At 39.2% G+C, this 18,262-nt stretch overlaps 1 protein-coding gene across 1 annotated transcript in view; it reads right to left on the bottom strand.

The window, feature by feature from the left end:
* Positions 1-18,262, bottom strand: part of cog5 (component of oligomeric golgi complex 5) — a 68,817-nt gene that overhangs the window by 1,140 nt on the left and 49,415 nt on the right. Inside the window, exons 12-21 of the mRNA XM_069670955.1 lie at positions 14,350-14,554; positions 12,349-12,510; positions 12,153-12,252; positions 11,779-11,889; positions 9,182-9,244; positions 8,035-8,138; positions 5,782-6,019; positions 5,573-5,649; positions 4,823-4,949; positions 4,596-4,675 (exon numbers count right to left, since the gene is read on the bottom strand). Of these exons, the coding sequence (XP_069527056.1) occupies positions 4,596-4,675; positions 4,823-4,949; positions 5,573-5,649; positions 5,782-6,019; positions 8,035-8,138; positions 9,182-9,244; positions 11,779-11,889; positions 12,153-12,252; positions 12,349-12,510; positions 14,350-14,554 (1,267 nt within the window). The remainder of the gene's footprint in view (positions 1-4,595; positions 4,676-4,822; positions 4,950-5,572; positions 5,650-5,781; positions 6,020-8,034; positions 8,139-9,181; positions 9,245-11,778; positions 11,890-12,152; positions 12,253-12,348; positions 12,511-14,349; positions 14,555-18,262) is intronic.

Genomic DNA, 18,262 nt, shown 5'->3' with positions numbered 1-18,262 from the left:
TTTACATGCTATACTGTGACTTTTTCACGACATGTTATAATATGACTTTTTCACGACATGTTATACTATGACGTTTTTACGACATGCTATACTATGACTTTTTTGGACTTTTTTGTGACATGCTATACTATGACTTTTTTACGACATGCCATACTATGACGTTTTTATGACATGCTATACTATGACTTTTTTAACGAAATGCTATACTATGACGTTTTTATGACTTTTTCACGACATGCTATACTGTGACTTTTTATGACTTTTTTGTGACATGCTATACTATGACTTTTAATGACATGCTATTCTGTGACTTTTTACGACATGCTATCCTATGAGGTATTTTTGACTTTTTTTTTTACATGCTATACTGTGACTTTTGCACGACATGTTATAATATGACTTTTTCACGACATGTTATACTATGACGTTTTTACGACATGCTATACTATGACTTTTTTGGACTTTTTTGTGACATGCTATAATATGACTTTTTTACGACATGCTATACTATGACGTTTTCAATACTTTTTTGTTACATGCTACACTATGACGTTTTTATGACTTTTTTACAACATGCTATACTATGACGTTTTCAATACTTTTTTGTTACATGCTACACTATGACGTTTTTATGACTTTTTTATGACATGCTATACTGTGACTTTTTCACGACATGCTATACTATGACTTTTTTACGACATGCTATACTATGATTTTTTACGACATGCTATACTATGACGTTTTTATGACTTTTTCACGACATGCTATACTATGACTTCTTTATGACTTTTTCACGACATGCTATACTGTGACTTTTTCACGACATGCTATACTATGACTTTTAATGACATGCTATACTATGACTTTTTTACGACATGCTATACTATGACGTTTTTATGACTTTCACGACATGCTATACTATGACGTTTTTATGACTTTTTTATGACATGCTATACTGTGACTTTTTCACGACATGCTATACTATGACTTTTAATGACATGCTATACTATGACTTTTTTACGACATGCTATACTATGACGTTTTTATGACTTTCACGACATGCTATACTGTGACTTTTTCACGACATGCTATACTATGACTTTTTTACGACATGCTATACTATGACGTTTTTATGACTTTTTTATGACATGCTATACTATGACGTTTTCAATACTTTTTTGTTACATGCTACACTATGACGTTTTTATGACTTTTTTATGACATGCTATACTGTGACTTTTTCACGACATGCTATACTATGATGTTTTCATGACTTTTAATGACATGCTATACTATGACTTTTTTATGACTTTCACGACATTCTATACTATGACGTTTTTATGACTGACTTTCACGACATGCTATACTATGACGTTTTTATGACTTTCACGACATTCTATACTATGACGTTTTTATGACTTTCACGACATGCTATACTATGACGTTTTTATGACTTTCACGACATGCTATACTATGACGTTTTTACGACATGCTATACTATGACTTTTTACGACATGCTATCCTATGAGGTATTTTTGACTTTTTTTTTTACATGCTATACTGTGACTTTTTCACGACATGTTATACTATGACGTTTTTTGACTTTTTCACGACATGCTATAATATGATTTTTTTTACGACATGCTATCCTATGACGTTTTTACGACATGCTATACTATGACGTTTTTACGACATGCTATACTATGACTTTTTTGGACTTTTTTGTGACATGCTATACTGTGACGTTTTTATGACTTTTAATGACATCCTATACTATGACTTTTTTACGACATGCTATACTATGACTGTTTTACGACATGCTATACTATGACGTTTTTATGACTTTCACGACATGCTATACTATGACTTTTTCACGACATGCTATACTATGACTTCTTTATGACTTTTTCACGACATGCTATACTGTGACTTTTTCACGACATGCTATACTATGACTTTTAATGACATGCTATACTATGACTTTTTTACGACATGCTATACTATGACGTTTTTATGACTTTCACGACATGCTATACTATGACATTTTTATGACTTTTTTATGACATGCTATACTGTGACTTTTTCACGACATGCTATACTATGACTTTTAATGACATGCTATACTATGACTTTTTTACGACATGCTATACTATGACGTTTTTATGACTTTCACGACATGCTATACTGTGACTTTTTCACGACATGCTATACTATGACTTTTTTACGACATGCTATACTATGACGTTTTTATGACTTTTTTATGACATGCTATACTATGACGTTTTCAATACTTTTTTGTTACATGCTACACTATGACGTTTTTATGACTTTTTTATGACATGCTATACTGTGACTTTTTCACGACATGCTATACTATGACTTTTTTACGACATGCTATACTATGATTTTTTACGACATGCTATACTATGACGTTTTTTTATGACTTTTTTATGACATGCTATACTGTGACTTTTTCACGACATGCTATACTATGACTTCTTTATGACTTTTTCACGACATGCTATACTGTGACTTTTTCACGACATGCTATACTATGACTTTTAATGACATGCTATACTATGACTTTTTTACGACATGCTATACTATGACGTTTTTATGACTTTCACGACATGCTATACTATGACGTTTTTATGACTTTTTTATGACATGCTATACTGTGACTTTTTCACGACATGCTATACTATGACTTTTAATGACATGCTATACTATGACTTTTTTACGACATGCTATACTATGACGTTTTTATGACTTTCACGACATGCTATACTGTGACTTTTTCACGACATGCTATACTATGACTTTTTTACGACATGCTATGCTATGACGTTTTTATGACTTTTTTATGACATGCTATACTATGACGTTTTCAATACTTTTTTGTTACATGCTACACTATGACGTTTTTATGACTTTTTTATGACATGCTATACTGTGACTTTTTCACGACATGCTATACTATGACTTTTTTACGACATGCTATACTATGATTTTTTACGACTTTTTTGTGACATGCTATACTATGACTTTTTTACGACATGCTATACTATGACTTTTTTATGACATGCTATACTATGACGTTTTTATGACTTTCACGACATGCTATACTATGACTTTTTCACGACATGCTATACTATGACGTTTTTATGACTTTTTTATGACATGCTATACTGTGACTTTTTCACGACATGCTATACTATGACTTATTTACGACATGCTATACTATGACTTATTTACGACATGCTATACTATGACGTTTTTATGACTTTCACGACATGCTATACTATGACTTCTCTATGACTTTTTCACGACATGCTATACTATGACGTTTTTATGACTTTCACGACATTCTATACTATGACGTTTTTATGAATTTTTTGTGACATGCTATACTATGACTTTTTATGACATGCTATACTATGACTTCTTTATGACTTTTTTACGACATGCTATACTATGACGTTTTTATGAATTTCACGACATTCTATACTATGACGTTTTTATGACTTTTTTGTGACATGCTATACTATGACTTTTTTATGACATGCTATACTATGACTTTTTCACGACATGCTATACTATGACGTTTTTATGAATTTCACGACATTCTATACTATGACGTTTTCATGACTTTTTTGTGACATGCTATACTATGACTTTTAATGACATGCTATACTATGACTTTTTCACGACATGCTATACTATGACTTTTTCACGACATGCTATACTATGACTTTTTTACGACTTTTTTATGACATGCTATACTGTGACTTTTTCACGACATGCTATACTATGACGTTTTTATGACTTTCACGACATGCTATACTATGACGTTTTTATGACTTTTTCACGACATGCTATACTATGACTTTTTACGACATGCTATACTATGACGTTTTTATGACTTTTTTACGACATGCTATACTATGACGTTTGTATGACTTTCACGACATGCTATACTATGACGTTTTTATGACTTTTTTACGACATGCTATACTATGACGTTTTTATGACTTTCACGACATGCTATACTATGACGTTTTTATGACTTTTTTACGACATGCTATACTATGACGTTTTTATGACTTTCACGACATGCTATACTATGACGTTTTTATGACTTTTTCACGACATGCTATACTATGACGTTTTTATGACTTTCACGACATGCTATACTATGACGTTTTTATGACTTTTTCACGACATGCTATACTATGACTTTTTACGACATGCTATACTATGACGTTTTTATGACTTTTTTACGACATGCTATACTATGACGTTTTTATGACTTTCACGACATGCTATACTATGATGTTTTTATGACTTTTTTTTTACATGCTATACTATGACTTTTTACGACTTTATGACATGCTATACTATGACTCTTTTATGACGTTTTCATGAATTTTTTTTTATGACATGTATTTACGTATTTCAAGTGCCTTTAAAAACATTGCCCTTAAAAAGTGACACCTGCAGATCATGTAGACAGACTTACATATGTGAGTTACCTGTGAGGTACCAGCTCACTGACCTATAAAAATGAATAAAGAAATCCTGAAAAGGAGGGTTACCTGAGGAGAGAGAGTCTGTCTCTCTCAGAGGGATGATCATCCAGCCATTGGGAGTAACGGGCAATGGACCACTCTGCTCTCTGTGGGGGAGAACGCTCTTTTACTGGATAATATAGACAGATTTCTGTCCAGAATCCTCAGATGAATACGTTTTTGTACCTTCACTTTCCGTCTCTATTATGTTTAATGAATTATTAAGACAAATCAGTGTGTGTGTGTGTACGTACCTGGTGAGGTGACTTGAGCTCTGACGGGGCTCGGGTGAAGAAGAAGTGCAGCAGGGTGCTGTAAGGGATCAGGTCACCCACAGCTGGGCTGCTGGCTATCAGCTCACTGGTCTGAAACAGCAGCGGCCTGGAACACAGAAACCAAATGATTAGTTTGGATCCAACACAATATTAGTTCAACTACACAAAATAATACAGTAAAAAAGTAACTGGAGCAGTATTCAGTTCACTGTCAAAGATAAGGAAATAATCCAACAAATATTTACATTTGAATAGGTGGAATTTTTTTTTTTTTTTAATTAAAAAAATTCTCTTATTGATTAATTCAATATTTAATCAATTTATCTTTGCAGCTGTAAATTAAGAACGTAATTAAAAGTATTTTCATATTTCAGTGTAAGTGCCTTGTTATCAGATCAGATACTTATATAAGTCACTAACTTATAATAAATAATATATATAAATATAAATAATAACAAAAGAATATGTTAAAAGAGCACTTTACGAGATGTTCAAACAACTATTTCATGATAAAATAGGTCAGAGGTCATAATTTAACATAATTAGACAAAGCAGGACACAATAATAATGTTTAATTTGGGGGAAGGTGAGGCTTAAATACTCGCTGTCTCTCGTGAAAACACATTTTATTTATGATCTTTTTTTTAAAAGTGTTTTGAGGGAAACCACTGCACCAATTGTACCAATGATGACAAAAGTTTGTGATGAGTGTTATATGAGCATACACACCTGAAGGAGCGCAGCATTCTGTACGGTTTCCCCAGATCAGAAACTCTCCTACACAGAGGAGCCACCGCCATCTCCATCTGACACAAACAGGAACATGACACATTTCAGTCTGCTGAGTGACCTTGGCGTTACTGACTCATCTGTCGGCCATGTTGGACACAAAGAGTCAGCCTCCCAGAAGTCTGAAAACATCTCATGCTCTCCCTCACCTGTGCAAAGTCTGCAGCCAGCCTCATTTTTCCGCCCTCCCCCAGCGGGCGCAGCAGGCTGGTGTGTCGGATGAACAGCTCGATGGCCCTCTGAGCGATGGACTCCGTGCTCTCGTAGATGAAGTCCACACACTGGAAGTGTTTGAAGTAGTCGGCCATCACTCTGGTGATGAAGCCCTGCAGCTCCTTCATGTACAAGGAGCACGGAACATCCGGCTTATCGGGGGTGGACAGCGGCCTGCAACAGAGACACAGAAACATAACATAAAAGTTAAACACATACACACTGGATAGGACACCTGTAGGCAGTGACACCTGCACTTTTACATTTTTCTTGAGCTCATCATGATTCTTTAAACTGAAAGAGACAAACTGTAGCCTCCTATAATAAAGGCAAATTCTTGTATATTTACACCATGGCCCTATTTTGGGTCTAAGTGACTATAAGTACAAACAGATTGCTCTCTTTAAAGACACCAGACTCCCTTAACAAAAACAGTAATTTAACCTCCCAGAACACAGCAGTTGCTAGTCCACTGATGCCTTGACGGATTAGTTTGTTTGTGTACATTTCTGTTACACAAATATTGTGTTCGTGACCCAAACTAATCAGTTAAAACCCCCAAAGTCACAAACAAACAAAATAACCGATGGAGGGAGAGGTGAGCTAGCAACTCCTGTGTTCTGTGAGCTAAAATGATTGATTTCTTCAGTGGAGCCTGGTAGCTTTGATTAAAGTGATGTAAGATCTGTTTCTGGTTTAAAAAACACTAACACACATCTAACATTTTAACAGCCTGAGACCGTCAGTGGCAAAACCAAAAACTTTTCAGGGATTATTTGATCAAGCACATTTCCTCTTGAAGATTCTGTTGCAGACATTACAGCCTGTTTTGCAGTCTACAGGAGCATGGTGAGAAGCTCCCTCACAACACTGCAATATAAATATCCAAACTATAATGACATTTACAGTTTAATATCACACAGAGAAGTTATATTAAAGGAGAAATTAAAATGTAACCGGAGAGAACATATCAAACAGCTGATTAAGTTAATGTTTCCTCCTGCAGCTTCCGGCAGAGACCCGGCTTGGTTTGATCTGTCTGAAGTCTGCGGTAAGTTCAGCTGGTTTAAAGATATCATCAAAAAAAGTGAATAATAACAGGTATTAGGAAGGAAATTATTAAAAACATAGGAACAGATTTAGCTTATCTTTAATCGTAAGCACTAAAACAAAAGATTTAGTCAAAACTCAGTGTTTATAGTTTCCGAGTGATGACTCCAGGGACTTGGGATGTCACAGAAACGTGCGTGAACAAACGCGACTTTAGATAAAAGAAAATATCAAAGCAGACTTTCATCGTCAGCAGGTTGGATTTCTGTGTTTTGATATTCCCTGAAAAACTGTGGAGGAAGTCGAGACTGAGAAGACAGAATCACCTTGTCTCATGCATTTCGAGCGGGAGCTCAAGGTGAGTTGGATATTTAATTTAAAAACGCACAAATTTTGACTGATGACGCTTTCAGCCTGCTGATCCATCGCTACTCATGACATGACATCAGGGAGAACCTATCCAGTCAGGAACATAAGGATCATGTCTGTTTATCCCTCACAGTGCAGGATCACATGGACTGATAGTCTGTTAGAAACAGTCTCAAATTGGGAACTTCTCTGTATTCATCAGGAGCAGCAAATTGGACCTAAAACCTGCACCGTCTAGTCTTGGGCCAACATAAGTGACAAGAAATATCAGAACAGCGATCCAAGGAGAGATTCTGCATTACATAATTTGTCCAGCAGGGAGCGCTGACAAGCTGCTCAGGCTTTGAGACAGCTTAGTATGCATCCTGGTCACAATTTAAAAATACAAGCAGATCTAAAACACCCATATAAAGATTGGTTGTTTGCACTATGTGTCACTATCAGACTAGGATGCATCTGTCGGGCTGTGAGAGGAAAACAATTCTTTTGACAGTTGCAGGAACTTTGGAACCAGAAGAACAGATCTTAGATAAAAAGCCCTGTTTGTGCATGCTGGTTTGCAATTTAAGCTGAAGATACAAACAGTAAGTATTTAGCAGCCTGAGGTTTAAGTTTGCCTTGGTCATCAGAAGGTTCCACACACAGAGCTGGGACTGTGTTTTGGGGCCAGGAACTAAAGCTTAAGGGCCTAAATTTAGGTCAGCTACAGCTCAGCTAGAGCTCCTTGGTTCCAGGAAAGGTTCCTGCAGTGGAAACTAAATGTTGCTCACCCTGAAAAGTCCTCTTGGTGTAGTGTGATGATGATGGCTTCTATGGAGTCGCTAACCGACTGCAGGAGAGGCTGCACGGCGCTGCTCATCAGGGCCTGAACTCCCTGAAACAAGAGAGAAAGTGAGAGGAAATACACACACATAAGAAGACGAACACCTGGCACCAGCTTCAAATATCCTCTGAATCATGTAAACTTCACCGCTCATTACCTGTGTCTTAGGGACTCCCTGTTGCTATAGCAACTTGTCTAGACATGTGAGCAGAAGGCACATATGTATGAGGTTGGATTTACGTTTCAGATACAGGGCTGTTATCAGCTGTGTGGATGTGTGTGTATTTATTAAAGCAATATGAAGCAGAGTCACCCCGACGTCAACAGGAATTTAATATCTGATGCACTATAGATTGTGTGTGTGTGTGTGTGCGTGTGTGTGTGTGTGTGTGTGTGTACGTGTGTGCGTGTGTGTGTGTGTGTGTGTGTGTGTGTGTGTGACAGGACTTTCAACCGTTGTAGGCTGCAGGCTCCCGTCTGACTTTGCAGACTGATGTGCAGCAGGAGTAGAAAAATAATATGTGCGTAGTTTATTGAGCAGATGTCAAAGGTGCAGAAAATTGTGGAAAGTAATGACATTTAAATGAGGCCGCATGTGTGATGAATCTCTAAAAGATGCATGCACAACAGCATATTAACATTTCATGTGCATGACAGAAATATGAATAAAACCGAGATGAAAACGTTTTTTGTTGACAATTAAAAAAAAATCCCCGTGCAGAGAGTAAAAAAGCTGCATACAAATAAGTTGTGCACACTTCATGTGAGGCTCCACTGAGAATTCAATCAACGGTGCAGGTCTTAGTTTTCTAATTCACAGTTATGATTAAAGTAATTACGCTTCAGGCGTTTTGTAAATTGACAAAAAGCTCCGTTATAAAAAAAAAGTCAAGAGGACTGACTGTGTTAGAACAACTAGCACACGAGAGTGTGGATTTTAATCCGTGCTTCAAAGTTATTTCATGAGAAATAAAAAAATAACAGCTGTAAAAACAGAAGAAATCTGTAACTTATTAACATACAAGAGGATGAGAGGACTAAAGGAAAGGAAATTTAAATATAAACATAAAGAAAAAAACAGTTTAATGGGATACCTCCAGTGAAGAAGAGAGGGCCTCTGCAGCCGCCGCCGGACACGAACCTAAGCCTGAAATTATCTGAAGATACACAACACAGGCAGTCAGTGGTTAAGACATGTAAGAAGTCACTTTTAATCCAATTATATAAACTGTTGAAATGTAATAGTCTCATTAAAAGGTGACCCCAACAAACATGAGGTTTTATTTCAGACTGTTTCACTGTTTTGGTCAGTTGTAACAAAAGACGGGCGCTCCAAACTTCTACATCTCAAAGAGGAATTCATGTATTTTCACACAGAGGAACTATTTTTATATATTTTGGGGTCTAAATAAATGAGGAACTGAGAGCTTTGGAATTCTTCAAGTCGATTCCCTCAGCCAGCAGCTTTGAAAAAGGCTGCAAAATAGACTTTTCCTTTAAAGATCTTCTGATTAATCACCCTCTTCAAAGGCACCAGACTCCATTAACAAAACCAGAGATGTTACTTCACAGAACACAGGAGTTGCTGGTCTAACACTGCATGGCCAGTAGTTTGTTTGATTTATTGTGTGTTGGATTTGGATCCAAGACAATATTTAAGTAACACACAATGACACAAACAAACCATGAGATTGATGCAGCAGTAGATCAGCAGCTCCTGTGTTCTGTTAAGTAAAATAACGTGAATGTGAATGGAGTCTGGTGCGTTTGCAGAGAGCGATGTAACGTCTGTTTGTGGTTAAAAAAAATCATCTTCCTCTGTAACAAAAAGGTCTATCTCTGCAGGGATCCTTTCTGTGATGGAATCACAATCTGAGCCTGTCAGTGGAAACAACAAGAACTTTTAGTGGACGCACTTTGCAGAGAATTTGCCCACACAAAAACATAAAACGTACACAAAATATCTGAATTGTTCTTTTAACTGTTGGTACATTTAATGTTGCAGAGCTCTGTGACCTGAGGTGTAAACCATCTGCGTCCAAAAAAGTGAACAGAAGAGTATCTAAAAAAAAAACTATTCATACTTACATGTCTGAGGAAACAGATTGTCTACTCTGCTGTTCGTTGCTTTGCAAAAACAACAAGGTCAGCAACACATATATTTTGTATCTATGTTGAATTAAAGGCTTGTAGTTGAGGCTTATGTCCACGTTTCTGTTTCTATTTTAAGACCCACATGATGAAGCAGAGAGATTCAAGACAGAAAGGTCGAGATTTATGTTCTTTCAAAGAGGCCTCATTAATAATAAATGGTACAAAAACACCTGGCTCTATATTTATCTGCAGTCTTACTACTTCCAATCTGTCTTTGTCTCTCCGCCTGCCTGGAATAAATTCTCACTTTGTGTTCACACAGTTCAATTTTAAAGGCTGGAGGTTAAATATTTAATGCCTCAGTAATCTGTTTTTTAATGCTATTAATCAGCGCTGCTGCTGCGCCGGGACTCGGCATACATCTTTAATGTAGGAAGCTGAGAGAACACGCTGCACCCTGACTGCTTTTCCTTTTATCCCCCTGTAATTTCCTCTGCTTCCTTTCACAGGCCGACGTGTTTAACAATCCAAACACACACACAGGTGGAGGAGTGTGCGCTTACTGTTGTGTGTGCGCTGTTGGAGCGCTCACTGTCGCACCTGTAGACGATCATTTGAAGGAGAAATTAAGTTAACTACTCTATTAATCATACACTGGAAAGGAGTATGAAACGATACGACGGCTAGCAGTGAAAAGAACTAAACCGTGCTGATGCTTTTTAATTAACACCAGTTCAAACAGCTTCTCTCAACAAGAGAGTCTGACCTCTTGAGCATTTTCCGCCTGTGCTAAACATTGCAGATCATCTTTGTGTACATTCAGAATGGCTGATAAGTTAGTACAAACATAAGCCACTGAAAGCCTCTAATAGAGCGGCAACGATTAGTCGATCAAAGGAAAATAACTGTTTTCTTTAGCAGGTAATGTTTCAGTCGTTTTTCAACAAGAAGAGTCAAACATCTGTTGGTTCCAGCTCAGAGGAGAGAGGGGATGACACGCGGCAAGGGGCCGAGGGTGGGAGTCGAACCCGGGGCCACCGCATCGAGGACTGTAGCTAAAGCTTCTTCACGGACATGCACCGTCATGATCGCCAGTGCAGCCACAATCAACGTTACTGTAGGCTGAGCTCAACTACCGCCCCGGTAGCTAGCAGGATTGCAGACTCGACATGGTGAAAACAGATGGTAGGCTGTAATTTGTGTGTTTTAAATGTAGATTAAATTAAAATAAATTGATGAAATAACTCACAATAAAATGAACAGAGGTTAACAGTGTGTAACTGCTCAGTATATGCTCTCTCCCTGTGTGGGGCCACCCCACCTATGTTTGTATGTAAGTCAAATGAAGTTAATAAATAAATAAAGAAATAAACAGATGCTAATATGACTACAAGAGTTTGTAAAGTAAAAAAAACTGTAACTGTTGCGATTTTAAGAACTTTTTAAAGATGGTTTTTAAGGACGGAGATTCAGGACCGACTTATTGATTCATAAATGTGCAAAGCTGATGTTAAAGAAACACTTCCTGCATTCTGCACGTAAACTCTACATGTGTTTTTCTCTCAGCAGATATAACGTATTTGTTGCAGCCTCCTACCTTTGCGACAGCCTGCTGCAGACGGTAGAGAGAGTTCACCACCGCGACGTTCCTCCTCTGGCCGTCTGTTAACGGACCGATCACCTGACTGGCATCGCCCTGAGTGCACAGCTGCAGGCAGAGAGAGACGGATTAACGGACACTTGATAGAAATTTACTGAATTTATACAATGCTTAAAGTCTATCCATTCACACACACACACACACTCACACAACGGAGGCGGAGCCAACCAGCAATATTGCTCCCTACCAATCACTTTTAACTTGTTATTCAACTCTTTCCATTTAACTATTCGTTGTTTTATGGATGAGTTAACGGTGAGAGGATACAGAGAGGAACCTGAAAACATGTTAATTAACAGCACGATACACACCAGCTGCTCAGACTTGACGCAGAAGAGTTGGACGGTCTTGGCCGCGTTCTTCGCCACAGCCAGAGACAGGTTTGGATCCACTGAAGCTACATTCAGCTCACTGCAAACGCACAAACAAATACGAATGTATAATCAATTTAAATATTGTAACCTGGCTCATTATCAAAGGTGATCACGTCCAGTGTGCTGTACTCGCCTGCTGATGGTCTTGATGATGCTCTCCAGCTCGTCGTTGGAGGGCGGGTTGCGGCCGCCCATCGGGAACACCAGGTTGATGGGATCAAACAGGCGGGAGAGGGACTTGGAGAGGTAGGCCGCCTCGTACGGCTGCAGAGAGTCCTTCAGAGCCTTCTCAGGGCTGCACACAAAAGCAATAAGAGACGTACCAAACATCAAAATGGACCAAAGATGTTCAAACGTATAAACATTCAGCGTTTTCTCTCGACCACAATAAGATCACTTTACTGCGAGGTAGCCTTTAAAAATGCAACATTTCAAATCCATCATGATATTATGAAACCCACAATCAATTCACCGTCTCATATTGACATTCTGTGCAACATCCTCTAACTGGTTTCAATATCAGTGCTGACATTTATTAATGGAGCACTTAAACTGCAGACAAAAACGGAGGCAAAATGTCACGCAGCTCATCCTATCACTCTTCAGTGCAGACATGCTGCTACAGGTGTGCGTGTGTGTGTGCGTGCGTGTGTGTGTGTGTGCTTTGAAGCTGCCATCAGCTGCTTCACCTGACAGCCACGAAACAGGACGTTAGATAAACCTTTTTTTTAAATCAGAAACAGCCGTGATATCACTCTTACCAAAGCCACCAGACTCCATTGAGAAAAACAACTCTTTTACCTGCTGAAAACTGGACTTACTGGTCCACTGCGGTCCAAACCGGCCAGATAGTTTGTTTTATTGTGTGATTTTGGTGTCTTGAACGGATTGATCACAATATTTTTGTAACACACAGTAATAAAAAACTAACTGATGAAGGCAGAAATAGACCAGCACCTCTATTGTTCTACAAGGTAAAATTACAGTTTTTCTGAATGGAGTTTGGTGGCTTTGATTGGAGCAGCTGTTTCTGGTTGAAAAAAAGCATTTAAAAAGGTATTTTTCTGAAGGGATCTTTTCTGTAATGTTAGGATTAAATCATTAAGACCCTAAAATATGTTAAAATAGAGCCCATGTTTAAAAATAGCAACAGCGCCCTTTAAGATTTTATTTTTGGTTTTAGTGCTCATATGAAAATCCTCCCTCCCTCTACATCTACACATTACATCATCCTTTGTTCCTCAGTTCCTCCTCCCTCCTACACTGTATTAAACCGCTCTCCCTCCTACCTCCTCTCCATATCTGTCTCTGATACTACAGGTCCTATTTGTTCTTACCTGATAGTCTGTGAAGATAACAGGTCCTCTGCAGATGATGAATATTAATCACATTCAGACAGGTGGTCGTTTTAGTGGAAGTGATTGTTCTGTAAAGTTAATTTGACAACTGCATCGTTTCATTTCAAACGTCAAAAGATTTTGGTTTACATTAGATTACATTTAATTACATATACTTTGCACACTGTTCTCGTGTCACATTGCACTTTTCCCAATGTAGCTTATAACACTACCTCTATGTAACATATTGCACTGTCCTTATGATAGCCCTGTGTTATAGGTGGTTGAGGAGTTTAATGGACATTGGCAAGAATTCATGTTTGTAGCGGTTCCGCCTGCACCTTCGGACCCTTAATCTCCTGCCAGAAAGAAGAAGCTGGAACTCTGATGTAGCACGTGAGTTGGGTCTGACACAACATGATGGATTGTGCAGATAAAACACACCAGATTTTGTTTAATTAGAATTAAAATCATATTCCTAACCTTGTCCTTTAATAGCTTTTAAGTTAGTTTATTTTTTTGTATATTGATGTTGTCGTCCTTTAAGCCTTCTTCTCTCATTCTTTCATTGTTTACCCTGGTTAAATGTCACCATGGGGCATTTCCAAACTCTGAAGCCCTAACATGAACCCTGTGAGTGTGATCAGCTGTTCTGACCTGAGTGAGCCTCTAAAGGTTCAGGTGAGCTTCTTTAATGTAACTGAATAAAAACACAAATAAGCTCCAAAATAAAGTTCAAAGGTGTGATCACACCCTGAGGTGACTCTGGAGGTGTTGCTGCAGGTGTGTGTGCTCACTTGTAGTCCTGTTTGCCGTGTGTGAACAGATCCTGACTGTCTGTCTCTGTGGCGGTGATGTCCAGGGACGCGTCCATCCCTCCACTGCTTGTCAGCGCCCCCTGCAGGCTGGTGCTGTACTGCTGCAGGCGGCGCCACAGCTCGTTGTAGAGACGCAGCAGCTTGGGATACTCTCCTTCAAACGCCTGCTTCAGGAAGGACGAGGCTGCGGAGGGAGAAGGGAAGAAACAATGAGAGGAAGTGAGGAAAATGATCACTCTGAGGAAAAAGTCGTGTTGAAGATTCAATAGCACATTTTAAACCTCTGCCTACAGCTTCTTCAAGCGTATGCAGGTCATAGGCCTCCAAGCAAGATGAGACCACATCTGGCAACCTCACTGTGATGACACGACTCCAGGAAGCTGCGTCATATTTAGAGACTAACTGGATCAGACAACCAGGTGAATCAGCTTCACGTCAGGCAAACACCAAACATTTCATTGTTGGAATAAAATCAGAGTTTTGAGCACGTCATCCAGATTATGAGGTTTGAGGAGGTCATGACACTCAGCCCGAGCTGTCTCAAGTCTTTTCTAGTCTAGATGTTACAATAAAAGTGAACATGTTGGATATTTTCAGCTTTAGTCTTGACTCATGCAAACTTTGAAGTTCAAAGACCTGATTGTCATCAAGCAATATGATCGCTCTCTGCAGCACCAAACAGGAAGCAGCAAACATGGAGGGCTTCTGTCACCGTGTCTGAATGTGACGCCAACGTTGGACACCAGTTACTGTTAGGACACTTTGTTATCACTGTGCTGGTTAATCCTCTTAAGCAGTGCAAGTTTGAAGCTAGCTCATAATGCTAACCCAGCTAACGTTAGAGCCTCAATCACTAGAAGCTGCTTCTCTCTGCTCCATTGTTAATTTTTCTTCTTGGAAATTTCCACCAGGAGCATGATGGGAAATAATCTCAACAGTAGTTGTATTCTTGTAAACAGTGACCCTGCTCGATCTTTATTAGCCACAGTCCGACTCTTCTCTTGAATATTTGTATTTCCTAAAATATTGTAATATTCTGATTAATCAGGGATCAGCACAAAGAAGGACAGGCGCTAATATATCTAATATCGGAGTTAAAGGACAGACATTCATGAACTTTACTTAGCTTTCTAATGAGGAACGTGCTGGTTTTATGGCCAAAACTCTATTCTTTAATTGTTGCTTATTTTTCGGTTTCTTTTTTGAACACTTCTCATTCAGCTATAACGTTTTATTTTGGTATCCAACTTCAGATTGGGGCAACGGGGGAAGACGCAGACAGACATCATCTACAGAGTAAGTGAGATAAAGAAAGAAAGATTTAACACTCTTATTACAGCGTCTACATCAGTATACGACATGTTACCTTCCTGCTCATGCTTATCCTTGTATATAATATCTTTTAACCTTTAATAAATGACTGATCTTTTCCTGCAGCGGTGACATTTTAACTTCCCCTCTTGCAGGATCCATCACATTTATCTGAACAGGTGCAGGTTTAACACGGGGATAAAAGCAAGTGGAGCAGGAGGAGGATTCAGAGGGACTGTCAGACAGTCTGAGAGGGAATAATGACATCATTATATCCAAATGTAACAGCATGTGAAGGTGGGAGGAGGTCGAAAGATGAAAAAATGTAACAGGTAGATCTTTGATACGAGACGATGACGACTCAGAGAGCAGAGAGAGGCTTAGAGGGAACATGAGAGGAGGATACAGCTCGATGTAGTCACTCGGCAAGTGTCCATATGGACACCAGTGGGCCACTGAAAATGTCATCTGGAAATCATGCCTTCTTTAATAAAAAATTGTTGGTTCTTTAGTGGACACGATGAGAAATTTAAAAGGACAGAAGGTATCCTTTAATCTAAAACATGCATCTATCTCACACTTCAGTTTGTTAGCGTGACACGAGAGCTTAAACCCTCGATGAGTCATGGCACCTTGTTGGAAGTATTATAGACGAACACATGATAATAATAAACAGATAGAGGTCAAGGTCAAACCTCCTTTATACCATACATGTCAGTGACTGGGGCAGAGAGGCAGCTGCAGACGTCAGGTCAGAGGTCAGACTAACAAGATGTTGAAGTCTAGTTCTGTTTTTAGTATTGATCAATCTCGTTTCAGCAAAACAGTCGACGTTGAGAGCAAAAGAGGCAGAACGCATCCACTGCAATGCAATCACGGTGCCATTTTCATATTCGTTTTTCAAACCAAATGGTTACCGTTAGTGATTAAACTTAGTTATATCAGCAGGCTTCGGTGTATGCAGGAAAAACTGTCCATGTGGAGAGACCCCATCGGCGGTCATCTGACGACGATTTAGCTTTTTACTAATCCCTGTAAACACACATTAGACACCTAAAGTCCTCTTCACACCGGACTGCTATAACCTGGGGACATCCGGTGATTTGTAATAACTGCGGAGGTCGTCTGTGATCTGAATCCCGTGCCAATCGGCCATGTCCGTAATTTGTAAATTAAAAATTCCAGCGCAAATTACCGACCATATTTTGGCGAACACAGAGGTCATCTGATAACATCCTGTGCGCATCGGCATCTCCGTAATTTGGGGTCGAATATTAATTTTCCTTTTGCAATGCTTTTGTTCTCTCCGCGCCTTTTTCCCGCCTCTTTCCCGGTCGAGAATTTTGGAGGCTGTTGTGGAAATTATAAACGAATGTTTTGACAGCATTTTGGTGCAAACTCAGGAGGCTCATCTCGCCCTGCAGCATGGGGACCCGTTCACAGAAAGAGCAAATCCATCACAAGAGTGAAATCTCCAAAGACGATGAGATGGATGATATGCATGGCAACATGCGGTAAGGAACGTTTTTCTATCTTTCAACAGGCTTTAAGCAGATGTTACGCGAAGCCTTGACATTTTCAATCATACCTGGGGGGATAATGTCTGTAAATTGTAGTAGAATACCCATGCTCAGCACGAAACACAGACGTGAGGGGGTCTTTACTCAAGAATCACACGAGGTCCCCAGGTACACTAATACAAGTCCCGGGTGGATAGAGCTGAAGCCGTTAGATGTTGTATCTCAACTCTCGCTTCTCAAGCTGCTAACTGGACTGTAAACACTGTAGCACACGGAAAAGGACGTCTTGGCCGGAAGTCGTTTGTCGCTAACCGCTGGCTACACCGGGAGACCTGAAAAGTTTGCTGTCGCTCGCAGAGAATACATCCTCGTCAGAAGAAAGACGACGGGTTCAGCGATTGGGTTACCCTCTGCGTGCCCCCTGTTTACCTTACAGCAGGAGATGTGGCCTGCCTGTCAGTAAATATACAAATCACACAAGAAATGTGCCCCCCCCCAGATTAGAGAATGTGTTTCGGCTGTTACTGAAGGTTTGTGAGATAGGTCCACATTTTTAAAGGCTCACTAATTTCCTTAAACCCTTTCAAGCTAAAAGTCCTAAAAGCTGGGAAATACTGAGATGACAGGGACTATTTTAAGCGGCGGATTAATCCACAATCGGTGCTCTGGTGAGTATTTGGGGCAGCAGGATGGTGTTTGTGTCACTGAGTCAGGATAAACTACAGTTTGCGTGTTCATGGTGTGTTCATGGTACACTTTTAGATTGCAGGATGCATTCACTGTCACCGGGAAAAAGGAGACCCTTCGGAAATATTAATGTACTACACAAACATGCCTCTACAGTATATCAGTCACATGATAACAAGCACTTAATTGTCTCCTTTTTTTATTTTTCTTTCAGAATTTTTCACGCACGCACGCACACACGCACACACGCACACACACACACACACAGAGCATGTAGAGAGCGAGTTTGCAGCCAACTCCGTTAGCAAGCAGCCAAATCCGCCTCTCCTGTTCTCACTTTGTTATTCCCTGCAATCAGACGACTCTCTACTGAA

The sequence above is a fragment of the Semicossyphus pulcher genome, unplaced genomic scaffold (assembly GCF_022749685.1).
Source record: "Semicossyphus pulcher isolate SPU_LCO1_2020_fin unplaced genomic scaffold, fSemPul1.0.p SCAF_20, whole genome shotgun sequence".
Classification (NCBI taxonomy): domain Eukaryota; kingdom Metazoa; phylum Chordata; class Actinopteri; order Labriformes; family Labridae; genus Semicossyphus; species Semicossyphus pulcher.
Note: the sequence above shows the minus strand (reverse complement) of the source record. Positions and strands in the feature narration are given on the sequence as shown.